Genomic DNA, 14,232 nt, shown 5'->3' with positions numbered 1-14,232 from the left:
GATGTCTCTCCATCTCTGTGCTCAGCTGGAGAGTTGGTGGCATGGAGGTGAGTGGGCGCTTCAGGAACGCTGAGGTTTTCTCCCCACTGTGGGGACCTGCTGTGGGGACAGGGCACCCAACACTGCCAGCTTCCTGCTGAGCAGGTTAGAGGCGCACCAGGACATATCCCTTTCTTCTTGGTGCAGGATGAGCGCCGGGGCCCCACGCTGGTGGCTGTGCAGTCCAACAGTGACCTGAAACGACTGGCAAGTGGGATTCCCATCATCGAGGAGTTCCCCTTGGTCCCCATCCAGCTGGTGGATGATGTCAGCTACTCAGTCCTGGACTGGCAGCGCCATGCCGCCCGCCGCATGATCCGTCACTATCTCAACCTGGACACTTGCCTCTCCCAGGCTTTTGAGATGAGCAGGTGCCATTGGTGGCCATATTCCCCTGAGGCTGCCGTACCCTCAGTGGGACGACAGGAGCTGCTTCATCCCTTGAGGGGACAGGCATGGTCGTTGTTTTCCTTGCAGCCATGCTCACCCAGATGACCACTTACTTCTCTGTGCCCCAGGTACTACCACATCCCCATTGGGAACCTCCCTGATGACATCTCCACTTTTGGCTCTGACCTGTTCTTCTCACGCCACCTCCGTCATCACAACCACCTGCTGTGGCTGTCCCCCACAGCCCGCCCTGACCTGGGGGGAAAGGAGGCTGATGACAACCGCCTTGTCATGGAGTTTGATGAGAGAGCCTCAGTGGAAATCAACAACCCTGGCTGCTACTCCACAGGTAAGGAGGGAAGAGGGTTGTAGCACTGAGTAGGGCAGAGCTGGATCCTGCTTTGTGAGTCCTGCAGAGGGGTGGATGTGGTCCCCAAAGAGTCTCTGTGGTGACAGTTGTTACCGGCAACTTTTGGGTTTCAACATCAGTCTGGGCAAGGTGGATGCTAAAGGCATGTCCTGGGACAGGGGAGGCTCACCTATAACATGTGCAGGCATCAAAATATGGGTTCTTTATCAATGAGCAATGACAATAGCACTTGGCAGACCACCTGCAACATGTCAGCCCAAGCTCACCTGGTCATCCCTGGTGACCTTGGGACAGGTCTCTCTTAAGCAGAAACAGCTTGAGTGTATTAGTGTATTCAGTTCTTCTGAATGCCACTTCTGCAGCTTCCAGGAAAAATTGGTGGTCCTCAGAGGGTCAGTAGGTCCAAATCTTGTGGGAAGACAAGGTCTGGTTGAGACAGTCATGCCTATAAAAGCATCTCCCTGCTCAGTGCAGCTGCACCTATAGAACACCTTGTACCTGTGAAAAGCACTTCTGGCAGCGGCAAGGGAGGATGTCCCTGGTCCTTTCCCTGCTGACAGTTGTGTCTGCTCTTAGTGTGTCTGGAGCTGGATATCCAGAGCCTGGCTGTGAACACCGTGTTGCAGTCCCACCACGTGAATGACATGGAAGGAGGCTCCAGCATGAGCATCAGCTTTGACGTGATTCAGCAGGCATCCCTAGAGGACATGGTGACAGGGAACCAAGCTTCCAACATTCCAGCCAGCTATGATGAGACTGCACTCTGCTCCAACACTTTCAGGTATGGCTTAAGGAGCAGCAGGAGGTAGAGCACGTGGTCTCCATTCTGGCAGATCCCCTCAGGACCAGGTCTCGAGGGCAGAGCAGGTGTCTTCTCCCACACACTGGAAGATCCTGAGCTCAGACCTGCCTGGGGCATCAGCCAGCAGATGTGTAGGGATGTTGGTGAAGACTTTGCTCTTCCTGTTTCTCCTTTCTTCATGCTCCACCAGGTTATGGAGTCACATACTTACCCTATGGCTCATGTGCCAGGGGCTGGACAAGGGAGTTTCTGCTCTGAATCCTCCAGTGTATCTGAAAACATGTTCCTATTGGGAAGGTGGAAGGAGTTGCTGGTAGCTGGTGGGGTGATGCTGCTCTCTGCTTGCTGGCAGGATCCTGAAGAGCATGGTGGTGAGCTGGGTGAAGGAGATCACACAGTACCACAACGTCTATGCAGACAACCAGGTCATTCACTTTTACCGCTGGCTCCGCTCTCCTTCCTCCCTACTCTATGACCCAGCGCTTCACCGCACACTCCACAACATGATGAAGAAGCTTTTCCTGCAGTAAGTGAGGCCTGGAGTGTGCCAGGCTGACGGATGGGGAAGGGACAGATGTGATGTTAGTGACTAGGATGCTGGTGCCCACAATGATCCTCCAAAAGAGGTGGGCAGTAGAGTGCAGTGGACCTCTCATCCTCTTTGGGTGATCTCCCTTGAGCGTTGTTGCTGCACGTTGACTCCTGACTGGTGGATCAGCATGTCTTCCATGGGTTGCATCTGCGCCTTGGACATTGCTTTCCCGCCCACTGACCCTGCTCTGTGCCCTGCTACAGGCTGGTGGCCGAGTTCAAGCGCCTGGGCTCCTCCGTGGTCTACGCCAACTTCAACCGCATCATCCTGTGCACCAAGAAGCGGCGCATTGAGGATGCCATCAGCTACATGGAGTACATCATCAACAGGTGGGGTGCACCTGGAGATGTGACTCCTAGGTGGTAGGGCTGGGGCAGGGCTCAGGCTAGGAAGGAGAATGCTGATTTTTTTTGCGTTCTAATGGGCCTCAGAACTCAATTTATTACTTTTTTTTTGCGAAGCTACTGAAGGGACAAGGCTTCCCAATTTTCTTACTGTCACGCCTGGAGTAGAGATCTGTCCTCTATAGGCAGTATTCTTGTAAGATTCAATCCAGAAGAGACGTTCAGGAGAATCTGAAATGCCCCATAACTCGTCTCTTGGCTGCTTCTCAGCATACCAGCTGTGGTACAGGCACCTCAACATAAGAATAAGGAGCGAGGTGTCCTTGGGCATGACTTTCCCTAGGATCTCTGACAGTGATAGGATGGGAAAAGGGGACACCCCTCTCTCCTGGCCAGCACCACCTCCCCACGGTGTCCCATAGAGAAGGGATGATGCCAACACAAGGACTGACTGCAGTCTCTTCCCTCTAGCATCCACTCCAAGGAGATCTTCCATTCTCTGACTATATCATTCTCCCGCTGCTGGGAGTTTCTTCTCTGGATGGACCCAGCAAATTATGGAGGTATCAAGGGAAAAGTGGATTCTCGCATCCACTACAGGGAGGTAAGAGATGGGAAGCATCCAGTCCTCTGGGAGCAGGGTCCTGGGGTTGAGTGGAGTGGGGAGGTGTTGGCTGGACATGAGAAAACACTGCAGCATCACTGGCTCCTCCAGAAGAACACCAGCAAGAGGCAAGCATTAGAAGAGGACAGTGAGGAAGAGGAGGAGGAGGTGGCAAGGGAAGAAGAGGAGGAGGAAGGGGAGCCAGATGTGGAGGAGCTCCTGGAGAACAACTGGAACATCGCGCAGTTCCTGCCCCAGGCTGCCTCCTGCCAGAGCTACTTCTTGATGATTGTGTCAGGTGAGTGGTCATGAGGAGGGGATGAGGTCATTGTGCCCCCTCAGTGCCAGCTCCAGGCAGGAGCTGGAGCCTTGCCCATGTCTCCCCAGCCTACATTGTGGCCGTGTACCACAGCATGAAGGAGGAGTTGCGACGTAACACTCCCGGGAGCACCCCCATCAAGAGGAGGAGCACCAGCCAGATGTCCCAGGAGGGTCTGGGGGAGCTGGGGGCCATGCCTGGTGAGTGCTGAGCCCCAGGACAGCCCTGCTGCAGGCAGAGAGCCACCCACCTCGTTGTCCCCATGTGCCACCAATCAGCTCAAGCGCTCTGTGCTTCATCCCTCTAGGCATGATCACCTTCTCACAGGATTATGTGGCCAATGAGCTCACCCAGAGCTTCTTCACCATCACCCAGAAGATCCAGAAGAAGATGGCTGGTTCCCGCAATGCTGCAGAGCCCTCAGACATGTTTCCTGTCCTGCCTGGCTCCTACCTGCCACTCAACAACCCAGCCCTGGAGTTCATCAAATATGTTTGCAAGGTCAGCAGGCTGGGCCAGGCCACTTGGCTGAAAGTTTGGGGTCCGGGGCTGCAGCTTTCTGCCAGGAGGGATCTACAATCACTTTGCCATGCTCTGCATCCATATGAGGTCACAAGGATACGAGCTGTCCTGCTAAGGACACTCTACTGGTAGGCTCACCTGGCTCTTATCCTTGCAGGTCCTCTCTCTCGATGTCAACATAACCAACCAGGTGAACAAACTGCACCGGGACCTGCTGCGCCTCATCGAGGTGGGCGAGTTTTCGGAAGCAGCCCAGTTTCAGGACCCATGCCGCTCCTATGTGCTTCCTGAGGTCATCTGCAGGAACTGCAACTTCTGCAGGGACCTGGACCTGTGCAAAGACCCTGCTGTCTCCCAGGTGCAGCCTCTTTCCTAGGGATACCAGAGGCCCCAGTACAGCAGTCCATCACTTTACTCATTTTATCTCTGAACCTTTTTGCTTTGCAACTCTGCTTGCTGCTCATGATCACCCTCACCTAAAGCAAATTTTCTGTTCATCTTTTCTACCTGTGTGTTATGGGTCTGAGCATCCCTGGGCTTTGGCTCATGTTCTGTTCCTCTTCAGAAACCAGTTCCACCATCCCAGTGCATTGAACTCATGGTGCTCACCTCCCTCTCTTTGCCCCTAGGATGGATCGGTGCTTCCCGGATGGGTCTGCCCCAACTGCCAGGTGCAGTATGACACCAATGCCATTGAGATGGCGCTGGTGGAAGCCCTGCAGAAGAAGCTGATGGCCTTTGTGCTGCAGGACCTGGTAAGTGCACAAATTTCCCCCCTCCACCCATTCCTGTGACTGTCTGAAGCCAGACACATTCACTCTGCCCCTGGCAGAGGAGCTTGGCCTCATCTCCTGGCCCACCTGAACCTCTTTGGCCTGCAGATTTGCAAGAAGTGTCATGGTGTGAAGGAGATGCACATGCCCGTGTACTGCAGCTGCGCTGGAGACTTCACCCTCACCATCTCCTCTCAGGTACTTCAGCACCTGCCCAGCCCAGCCCTAGGCCAGCAGCTTGGCAAGGGACAGCAAGGAGCCCTACAGTGCCCTCTGCCTCCTCCTGATGCTGCTCTAACTGCATGTCCCCTGGCATCTGCTGAGCTGCCCTCTGCCCTACCAGCCCTGCCCAGCCACTCCCTTAGAGCCCCCCACTGCCTGGGGTGCTGGGCAGCCTCCTTCCCTCCCTGCTTCCTTCTCACCAGACCTTCACTGACCACATGAGCGTCTTCCAGAACATCGCCCGGCACTACGGCATGGCCTACCTGCTGGAAACCATTGAATGGCTGCTGCACACCAACCCCCAGCTCCAGCAGTGAGGGCTGGGCTGCTCCTCCTGCCTACTCTGTGCTCTGTCATCCATGGAGAGCAGTCCTGGACCCCCTTGGTCATGGAGATGCTGCGCACCCCTCCTGCAGCAAGGAGGGGGAAGCAGAGCTGTGCCTGGGACTAGGCTGTCCTGCCCCCAGCTGCCTGGTGGGGCCTGGGAGGCTCCAGGGGCTGAAGCTGGGCTCCCCACATCTGTGCTGGCCCCCAGGTGTGGTTTTAATGTTGTGTTTCTGTAAATAAATGGGTTGTAGAAGGCAGGTGTAGTTTTTGGGGGGCAGGGAAGCAGGGGCTGTGGCTCACCCCTGGATGATGCCTGCAGCTGAGGGGGCATGAGCTGTGTCCTTGCTGAGCGGGATGGACCAGGGACCTGTTCCTGTCTGATCCCTCCCTGCCTGCTTGGGGGCAGGGGGGCTGCAGCCTGGCCATGCCCCCAGTGGTCCCCCTCCAGCTCCAGGGGAAGGGGCTGCAGCACTGGACCCTAATGTGACAGTGGCTACCCGCCAGCAAGTGTGTGTCTGGTGTATCCTGCATTCTGGTTACTGCCTTCAGCCAGGCTCTGTCTCCTGCTCCTGCCCTTTGGGGGAAGAAGCCCCAAGGGCTGCAGCCAGAGCTCTGCCTGTACTTCTAGAGTCTTGGCTCTTCTCTCTGGATGATGCCAAGATGCAGTCGGAGCTGACTTCTTCCAGTGACACTGCCCTGGTGGGGCAATGCCTCCCTAACCAAGGCAGCGGAGCCCAGCAGCGCACTCCTGCCTGCCTCAGCAGGTTCTGCAGGCAGCAGGGTTGGGGTCCGGAGGGAGCTGAGAGGACCTTGTCCTGTTCCTGCATCCATGCAGCAGGACAAGCAGCCCCAGGTCCCCACCATGGAGCTGTATCAGGGCAGGTTTAGGGTGGATATTAGGAAAAGGTTCTTCCCCAAAAGGTGTTTGGGCACTTGGAACAGACTTCTGAGGGCAGTGGTCACAGCCCCAAGGCTGGCAGAGCTCAAGGAGCCTTTGGACAATGCTCTGAGGGACAGGGTGGAATTGGGGTGTCTGTGCAGGGCCAGGAGTTGGACTGGATGATCCTTGTGAGTCCCTTCCAACTCAGGATATACCACGATTCTACGAAAAGTGCTGGCTGGGCCCCAAGGAGCAGCTGAAGCCCCTGGAGGATCCCAAAAGATGGGAAGAGCTCTGGGCTGGGCAGACATAGAGGCAGGATGGAGCAGTACCGCGGTCCTGTCAGGATGGGCTCTCTCACTCCCGGTGTGCGGGTGGGCAGGGGGTGCTCTGCAGGACCCTCTGCTCCTCCATCCTGTCCTCATCTCCAGCTCACACCGGAGGTGGTCCCGGGGTGGCACTGCCGTGCTCCTGCTGCGCTGATGCCTGCTCCCCCCCAAACTCACCGTGCTCCGCCTCCCGGGAACCCCAGCAGGAGCCGAGGGAGGGCAGGAGGTGCCCGAGCGCGAGGCTGGGGCGGAGCAGGACATGGAGCCACCGGGAACGGGGCCGGGGCCGCAGCACCGGCGGCTGCGGGAGCCGCCCTGCCCGCAGGGGGCGCTGCAGCACCGGACCGGGCAGAGCCGTGCGGATGGGATGGGATGGGATGGGATGGGATGGGATGGGATGGGATGGGATGGGATGGGATGGGATGGGTTCAGTTCAGTTCAGTTCAGTTCAGTTCAGTTCAGTTCAGCGGGGCTGGACTGGGCCGAGCTGGGCTGGGCCAGGCTGGGCTGGGTTTTCGGCTGTACTGGGTTCAGTTCAGTTCAGCTGGGTTGGGCTGAGCTCGCCCGGGCCGGGCTGGACTAGGCTGGGCTGGGTTCAGTTCGGGTGGGCTGTGCTGGACTGGGTTCGGCTGGGCTGGGCTGGGCTGAGTTCAGCTCAGCTGTGCTCAGCTGTTTTAAGGTGGGCTGGACTGGGTTCGAATAGATTTTTACTTATTAAAGCCCTGACATCCTAGGTAGCAGCCCAAGACTGCTCCAAGGAAGGTACCTGGGATGCTTTATCTCTTGGATTAAACTGTATCCTCCTCATTGCACCCAAGACTCCTCCCAGTCACCTCCTGGAGTAGCAGCCCCAGACTGCTCCAGGGGAGCTGCCTGTGATGTTTTGCTCCTTGGTAGAAGCTCTCTGTTCCAGGATCCAGCCAAGACTCCTCCCAAGCATCTCCCAGAGTCTTTTCACTACTGCTAGTAAATCCTGACATCCTACCTAGGTAGCAGTCCCAGACTCCTGCAGGAAAACTACCTGAGACGGTTTTTCACTGTTTGAGAAAATTGTATCCTCCAGGATCCACCCAAGACTCCACTCAGGAATCTCCTTGAGGCTTTACACAGCTGCTTTAGTCCTCTGAGAACTCAGTAGCAGCCCAAGGCTCCTTCAAGGAAGCAACCTGAGATGACTGTTTTGGAATGATCTCTCTCTTCTGGGATCCAGCTGAGATTCCTCTCCCCTATCTCGTGGAGTCTTTTGCCTTGTTCTTACAGTGCCCTGTGGTCATGGGTAGCAGCCCATCTACTGTAGGCACCTGAGATCCCAGGCAGAAGCCCCAGATTCTTCCAAGGAAAAGAGAGATTATTTTTGTCTTTTCAAGGAAAATGTGTCCTCTGGCATCCACTTGAGACCCCTCCCAGGCATCTACTGGAGTCTTTTAACTTTATTAAATCAAAACTTTAAACACAACTGGCCCCAATCCTGAGCCCTGGGGTACCCCACTAGTGACCAGCCCAGCTGGTTTTAACCCCATTCCCCACCACTCTCTGGGCCTGGCTACCAGCCAGTTCTTACCAACACCCATCTACACCATGGGAATCAGTTTGTCCAGGAGAATGCTCTGGGAAATGATGCCAAAGGCTTTACTAAAGTTGGGGTAGACACACCCACAGCTTTTCCTTCATCCACTGAGTGGATCACTTTGTCATAGAAGCAGATCAGGTTGGTCAGGCAGGACCTGCCTTTCCTAAGCCCATCCTGTTTGTCCTGTATATGCCATGTGATGGCACTCAGGATGATCTGCTCCCTGGCCTTCCCAGGCACTGAGGTTAGGCTGACGGGCCTGTAGGTCCCCAGATCCTCCTTCTGACCCTTCTTATAGAGGGACATCACATTTGCCAACCATTTGGTGAGCCTGAACTGCTGATAGATGATAAATAAAAAAGAAGGCCACTTGCATAAAGGACAAGATGCTTTCTCGAAGTTAAAAGATTGCTTATGTCAGTTAAAATCAAAAATATTTTTCTTTAGATTTAGTTAAATTATTTTCTTTATCACCTAAAATTATTTTACACAATGGATGCACAGTATTGCCCATAATTCTGTAATGGCATTTCCAGACTGAGAAATCTAAATGTCTCTGTGTGCATGCTGTGGCTTCAGACAGCTCTATCCTCCTCCTCTGCTGCCCTCACAATGACACCATCACACGGCCACTGCCCAGCAGTCTCTCTGTTAATGATTCATCAGTCACTTTTTTTTTCTGAAGTCTGTCTTACCTTAGGTTTGTCTGTCTAATTCTTGGCCAGATTTCCTATGCTGATTCTTATCTGTAATTCAGTCATCTGTCTGTCCATCCTCCCATATTCATATGTCCCTGTCTGTCTGTGTCTTTTGACTCTATGTCCACCTGTGACAGGCTGGTTTACAGATACAGCTTACAGTTGCATGAAAACATTGAACTTTGGGTTGGTTTTTTTTATACATGGCATGGCTTTTGGTATCGCAGGTGATGGTTTCTCCTGATCCTGTGTCATCATTTACGAATGTATTCTCCAATTTATTACTCCCATTAAAACCACTTGCCACATCCTCTCCCCCCTACAACTGGAGGCACAAAAGGCAAAGATCATGAGCTGAGGTAAGAACGATTTACTGGAAACAGCCATGAGATAAGAAAATAAACAATAACAGCAACAATATTAATAACAAAAGGTATAAGAAAAGAAATAATTCACTTGAAAAACTCTCCAATATTAGACAATGCCAGACAGCTCCCTCGGCCAGTTTCTCAACCAGAAGGAAAATACCTTTTCCTCAGAAGAGCCTCCCTTATCCCTGCTCCCAGCAATGACATGAGGTGGTATAGAATAACCTCCAGGTCCTGGCCATGCCCCCTCCCAGCTATTGCAAAAATTAGCCCTGTCCTGGCCAGAATCAGGACACCCTGCCTGCAGATGAGCTTACAGGAAAGGCACTGGACAGACCTGAAGCACTCACAGGATGTTACCGGATTGTGTACTGTGATATGGTTTGAAGCTGGCTCCCTGCCAAGTCTCCAAACCTTACCACAAGAAGTCCCCCCCTCTGCAAGCCTCAGGGAGAAGAGGGAGAAAACAATAACCAAGAAAAACGAAACAAGAGAGAGTCAACTAAAGCAATATATATAAATATATTTACACTTATGTTACAGTTATATACAATTGAAATATATATACAATTTCACAAGGAAAAGGGAAGGGAAAAGGAACAAAACCAAAATAAAAAATATATATATCCCAATCAGTAGCCCGAGATCTAGCAACTAAAAGAAATTAGCAAAAGACTATCTTACTACTCTCCTTGGGACAACAGAAAGTCATGCTGGAACGATCGCCGGCAACCTCTGTCTCCCAAGGTCGACAAGGCCTTACCAGGCCTCGCTCCCCAACACGGCAGACTCAACAGCAGGGAACCTGCACCTCCAAGCTGCTGGAAGGAAAGAGAGGGAAGGCCTCTCCTCCTTTCTTCTTATACCCTGGCTTACGTAAAAATCGTAGGGAATACTGGGTAAATCTGGACCCTTCCTTGGTTACAAACTGGTCACCAAGGAAGGCCTAGACCAAACTACCACAACTGTCATGCTCTGGCAGTGACAAGGAAGATCTCACCAGGTACAGCTTAGTCCTTGGTGCCCAAGCAGGAAAATAGCTCCAGGCTGTCCAGAAGGTGCTTGGCCTCAGGGACTGTGGCACTACCTCATGTGGGACAGTATCAGATTTCCCATTAGAGACAGGCATGGATCACGCTCATTTGAAGCAGACCAATTTAACTTCTTAGGCTTCTTGCCTTAAAGCCATGATTCCTGGAGCCCTTCCCAGAGGACAGCCTCTCCTACCAGCCAGACTCTGGCTGTGTGGAGAATCTCAGATGATAACGAGCTCATCATGCCTCCTGCACTCTGCAACCCTCTTGAGAGTGTCACATACCATGCAGAGGGTGAGGTATGGTAAGGATAGTTTAATAGGGTCTGCTGAGGGCTGATGGTGATGAAGCTGTTTCAGGACACCAAGGTGTCCCCGCGGGCTGGTTAGGACAGAAAACCAGAGACTCACAGTTCAGGATGATGAGGAATGGAAGCAGACAGGGACAGACCGAGTGCCTCAGGTGCCAGTCCCATCCCTGAAAGGTGATTCTTTCTGCCACCCTCAGCCGGAGCGTCCCTCTGGTCAGCATGAATGTGGTGGGCACACAGGGTCGCACTGGCCCAGCACCAGTGGATGCAATATGGAAGCAACTCTCCTTCCTCTGAAGGCATCTGTGGCAGAAGCTGCTTGAGGCTGTGAACATGTCAGGCCTCCATCACACATTGCACCTCAACAGCCTTAGGATGGTGTTCCCAGGAAATGCTACTCCACCTGTGGCACATGCAGAGTTTTAGGGGTGCAGCTCAGTAGGACTTACAGACCATGACAACCTCAGCCCTCAGAGGGTCCCCACACATTACTCCCAGGAATAAGCAGTGCCTCTCAGTCCCAAGGGACTTCCCTTTCAGGTCCCCAGAAGTCTGACCCAAAGAGAAGATTCACACCCCCTTTGTGTGGAAGCCCATCCATACCCAGAGCTATTCCCCACTCACCAGACCCTGGAGCTGGAGTGGTGCTTCTCAACTGGAAATCCCTGACACCTGTCCCTTTTATCCCTGAGGCTTTACCAGGCTGCAAACACCTTTTCTTCAGCTTCTGTCTCCCCTTTAAGGTTTCCAGAAATGGAACAGTGCTTTCAAGCCATGGAAACCACCGTGTTGCTGTAAGGTCAATGTAATGGTTTTGAGTTTAGGCCTTCCTTCCTGGCGGTCAGGAAGGAAGTATTCCATCCTATTCCTTTACGTAATCCAAACATATAAATAGACAGAGAGAGAAGCCTCTTCCTCTTTTCCCTTCCGGCAAGGTTTGGAGACAGCAGACTCCCGCAAGGCCAGTCTCACTCCTGTGGGGGGAGTTGAGGCCTGGCTGGTCCTACAGGGCCTGTTGTTCCTGCTTCTCCAGGGTTCAGTAGTGTGGCGGTGGTATTTCCCAAGGAAAGTAGTAAGATATTCTTTTGCTAATTCTTTAGCTTGCTAGATCCTGAGGTGGTTTTTTTTTTTATTGTTGTCATAGGTTGAGATTGGCCCCCCCTGAGAGGCTGGGGGGCTCAGAGGTGTTTGGGTGCCAGGGCAGTGTTCCCTAGAGAGCCAATCACCACTCATGTTGTTCGCTTCTGCTCAAAATCACATATCACAGCACCGGAAGCTGTTGGCAGTTCTGTCTTGGTTGTTTTGCTGTTAGTGTCTGCTGTGTGTAGGTGGACAAGGCCAGGGGGTGGCTGGGCTCCCTCTCTTCCCCCTCCGGGGGGGAGAGGGGAGCCCTGCAACCCCCCAACTCAGCCTTTGGCTAGAATTAGAGTCAGCATTTGGAGTGTGTGCTGTGAAGGAAGAGATTCACAGCACCTGAGGTAAGAGGAGAGAGGCGGGCTTTGCAGCCGAGCCCTCTTCCCCCCTCCTTTTCTGCAGTGAAGCTGTAGAGGGGGGCTTTTTCTTTCCCTTCCCTGTAAGTGGAGGAGAGGCTCAACTTGAAGCTGAGCCAAGAGACTGGGCTGTAGAAGTAGGCCCAGTGCTCGGGAGAAGAGTCCCAGGTGAAATTGGAGATGAGCCAAGAGCTCGAGAGTTGCCTGCCGAAGCTGACCGGGGGCAGCTGAGAACTGATGTGGAGGAATGAAGATTCCAGGACACAGACGGGTGATAAGCTACACTGCAACAGCCTATGAACCAAGGTGAGACACCGAGAGGGAGGAATCACCAGCAGCAGGAGAGCAAGGACTCAACGCTATTGTTATAGTTAAATGAAAATAGACTGAAGTATAGCAGCAAAAATTTATTAAAGATTTATATAAAATGCAAATAAGCAAAACAGCACGCTGGGCGGCCGGGGGAGACCCCTGCTCCACTCATGGCCTGCAAACGCAGTGGGCAAAAACAGTAACCTTAAATTCCCCTCCCTTAAATTCCCTTCCCCTCCTTGTTATCCCTCTATTGGATCCGAGTTCACAGGTCTGGTTCTGGTTGGTTCTTTTGCAGGCCCGCTTCAGTTGCCAAGTACTTCCCCATCCATAGTTTTAGGTAATTCTTCGTCCTTGAGGCCTAGTGTGTGAGTCCCTCCAGATGTCCATCTTGGATCCTCTTTATCGTCCTTGTACTTGACCCTTTGATCCTTGTCCTTCCCTTCGTTACTTTAGGCGTACACTTTTAGACAACATACTTCTAGAAAAACAAGATACAAAATACTTATTCAGTAAGGCAAAATAATCTGTCTTGTCAGCTTAAGAACTGCAGCTGCAGAACTATCAGCCTATAGTACTGACAGATTAATTAACCATTCTGCAGCTTGCAGTTCTCCAGCCTTAACAGAACATTGATTACAATAACATATATATAGAAATATAACATGCAATACAACTGAATGAGTAAATTACTACTACTAATTTGATGAGTAAATTACTTTACTACTACTACTTATTTATTACACTATCTTCTCGGACTTCATGAGGAGGAGAGACTACAACAAACAACTGCTGGAGGTTTGGTGAGGAGGGAGTGTTCAAGAACCTGGAACACTCCCACAACAAAAGACTGTGTTACATGTCAGCCTTAAAGGCTGCTCCTGGACTAAAGTTAAAGGAGGGGCTTGAAAGGACTGACTGATAGTAATGTAATATATATATATATAGTTGCCTTTAGTTTATATAGTATTTATTTGTGTAAATAAATGTATATACTTCCCCCTTCCCCTACAGAAGCCTCTGGCCTGAAAGTTTCTCTCCGGTGTTAGGATAAATTGTTGAGAAGTGGTGAGGGAAGCCTGGAAATTGGATTTTAGATTTCTAATGTGGCTCGAACTGCCACAATTGTGTATATCTCTTTTGGTTTTGGTTTTTTGTCCTTTTTTTTTCCCCTTCCCTTTCCCTTTCCCTTTTGGGATTGTATATGGTATTTCAACTGTATATAACTGTAATATACGTAAATACATATATTTTAATATAGTTTGGCTAGTCTAGATCTTTCACAGTTTTTTTTTCTCTTTTGCTCTTTGCCAGAGGTTTTTGTGCTGGGCTTCGGGGACTTGGTGGGGAGCCAAATCAAACTTAGACAGTCAATCAGCATCAGGTCTTGATGGCTAAATACAGGTGAGATAAGCCCCATCTTCAGCCTGTCTCATGCCTGAGGTCTATGTGTTTAACACCTGGAACATGTGCTTCACAGCGGCGAGGCCCGGCCCCGAGTGCTGGGGCCCAGCCCTGGCCCCGGGCACAGAAAGGAGTGAGAGAATGGGAGCTTCGCCTGTGCGGACAGTGCCATTGTGGGAGTTGAGAGGGGAGCCCCGGAACACACAGAAGAGAAGGACAACTCTAAACCCAGGCAGATGGAGCTCGTTCAGCCCTGTAAGGCCATCCATCTAAGAGAAGGTCACTCTAAACAAACCTACGTCCTGAGGACCTCGCTGCCACCATCCAAGCTTGCTCAGCCCCGGCAGATGAACCTCAGGATTAAAGGGTGGGCTCAGTTCAGCGCACACTGTGTCTCACCTAAAAAATCCATTGCACAGGCTTGAAGACCTTACCCGCATTTGCAAAGCCCTGTATCTCCAGCGCACTTGTAACAAATGTGGGTCGAGACCTTTCCCAAATCTTCGTTCGCAAAGACTGGCCATGATGTTGAT

At 52.2% G+C, this 14,232-nt stretch overlaps 1 protein-coding gene and 1 long non-coding RNA gene across 2 annotated transcripts in view; both read left to right on the top strand.

Moving 5' to 3' along the window:
* POLE (DNA polymerase epsilon, catalytic subunit) overlaps window positions 1-5,545 on the top strand; it is a 32,209-nt gene extending 26,664 nt beyond the window's left edge. Inside the window, exons 36-48 of the mRNA XM_017835855.1 lie at window positions 187-410; window positions 558-778; window positions 1,376-1,580; window positions 1,954-2,127; window positions 2,397-2,522; window positions 3,009-3,141; window positions 3,253-3,439; window positions 3,529-3,660; window positions 3,768-3,961; window positions 4,140-4,340; window positions 4,612-4,737; window positions 4,864-4,953; window positions 5,181-5,545. Of these exons, the coding sequence (XP_017691344.1) occupies window positions 187-410; window positions 558-778; window positions 1,376-1,580; window positions 1,954-2,127; window positions 2,397-2,522; window positions 3,009-3,141; window positions 3,253-3,439; window positions 3,529-3,660; window positions 3,768-3,961; window positions 4,140-4,340; window positions 4,612-4,737; window positions 4,864-4,953; window positions 5,181-5,294 (2,127 nt within the window). The 3' untranslated portion in view covers window positions 5,295-5,545. The remainder of the gene's footprint in view (window positions 1-186; window positions 411-557; window positions 779-1,375; window positions 1,581-1,953; window positions 2,128-2,396; window positions 2,523-3,008; window positions 3,142-3,252; window positions 3,440-3,528; window positions 3,661-3,767; window positions 3,962-4,139; window positions 4,341-4,611; window positions 4,738-4,863; window positions 4,954-5,180) is intronic.
* A 5,585-nt stretch (window positions 5,546-11,130) lies between these two features.
* Window positions 11,131-13,934, top strand: LOC108507672. Its single transcript, XR_001878222.1, has 4 exons — window positions 11,131-11,565; window positions 12,030-12,289; window positions 13,610-13,699; window positions 13,776-13,934. It is a non-coding gene; the product is annotated as an uncharacterized LOC108507672 (long non-coding RNA).
* The last annotated feature ends 298 nt before the right edge of the window (window positions 13,935-14,232 follow it).

This window comes from Lepidothrix coronata, unplaced genomic scaffold, assembly GCF_001604755.1.
Source record: "Lepidothrix coronata isolate B3197 unplaced genomic scaffold, Lepidothrix_coronata-1.0 Scaffold265, whole genome shotgun sequence".
NCBI classification, from domain to species: Eukaryota; Metazoa; Chordata; class Aves; order Passeriformes; family Pipridae; genus Lepidothrix; species Lepidothrix coronata.
The sequence above is the reverse complement of the archived record's forward strand: the minus strand, read 5'-3'. Positions and strand labels throughout refer to the sequence as shown.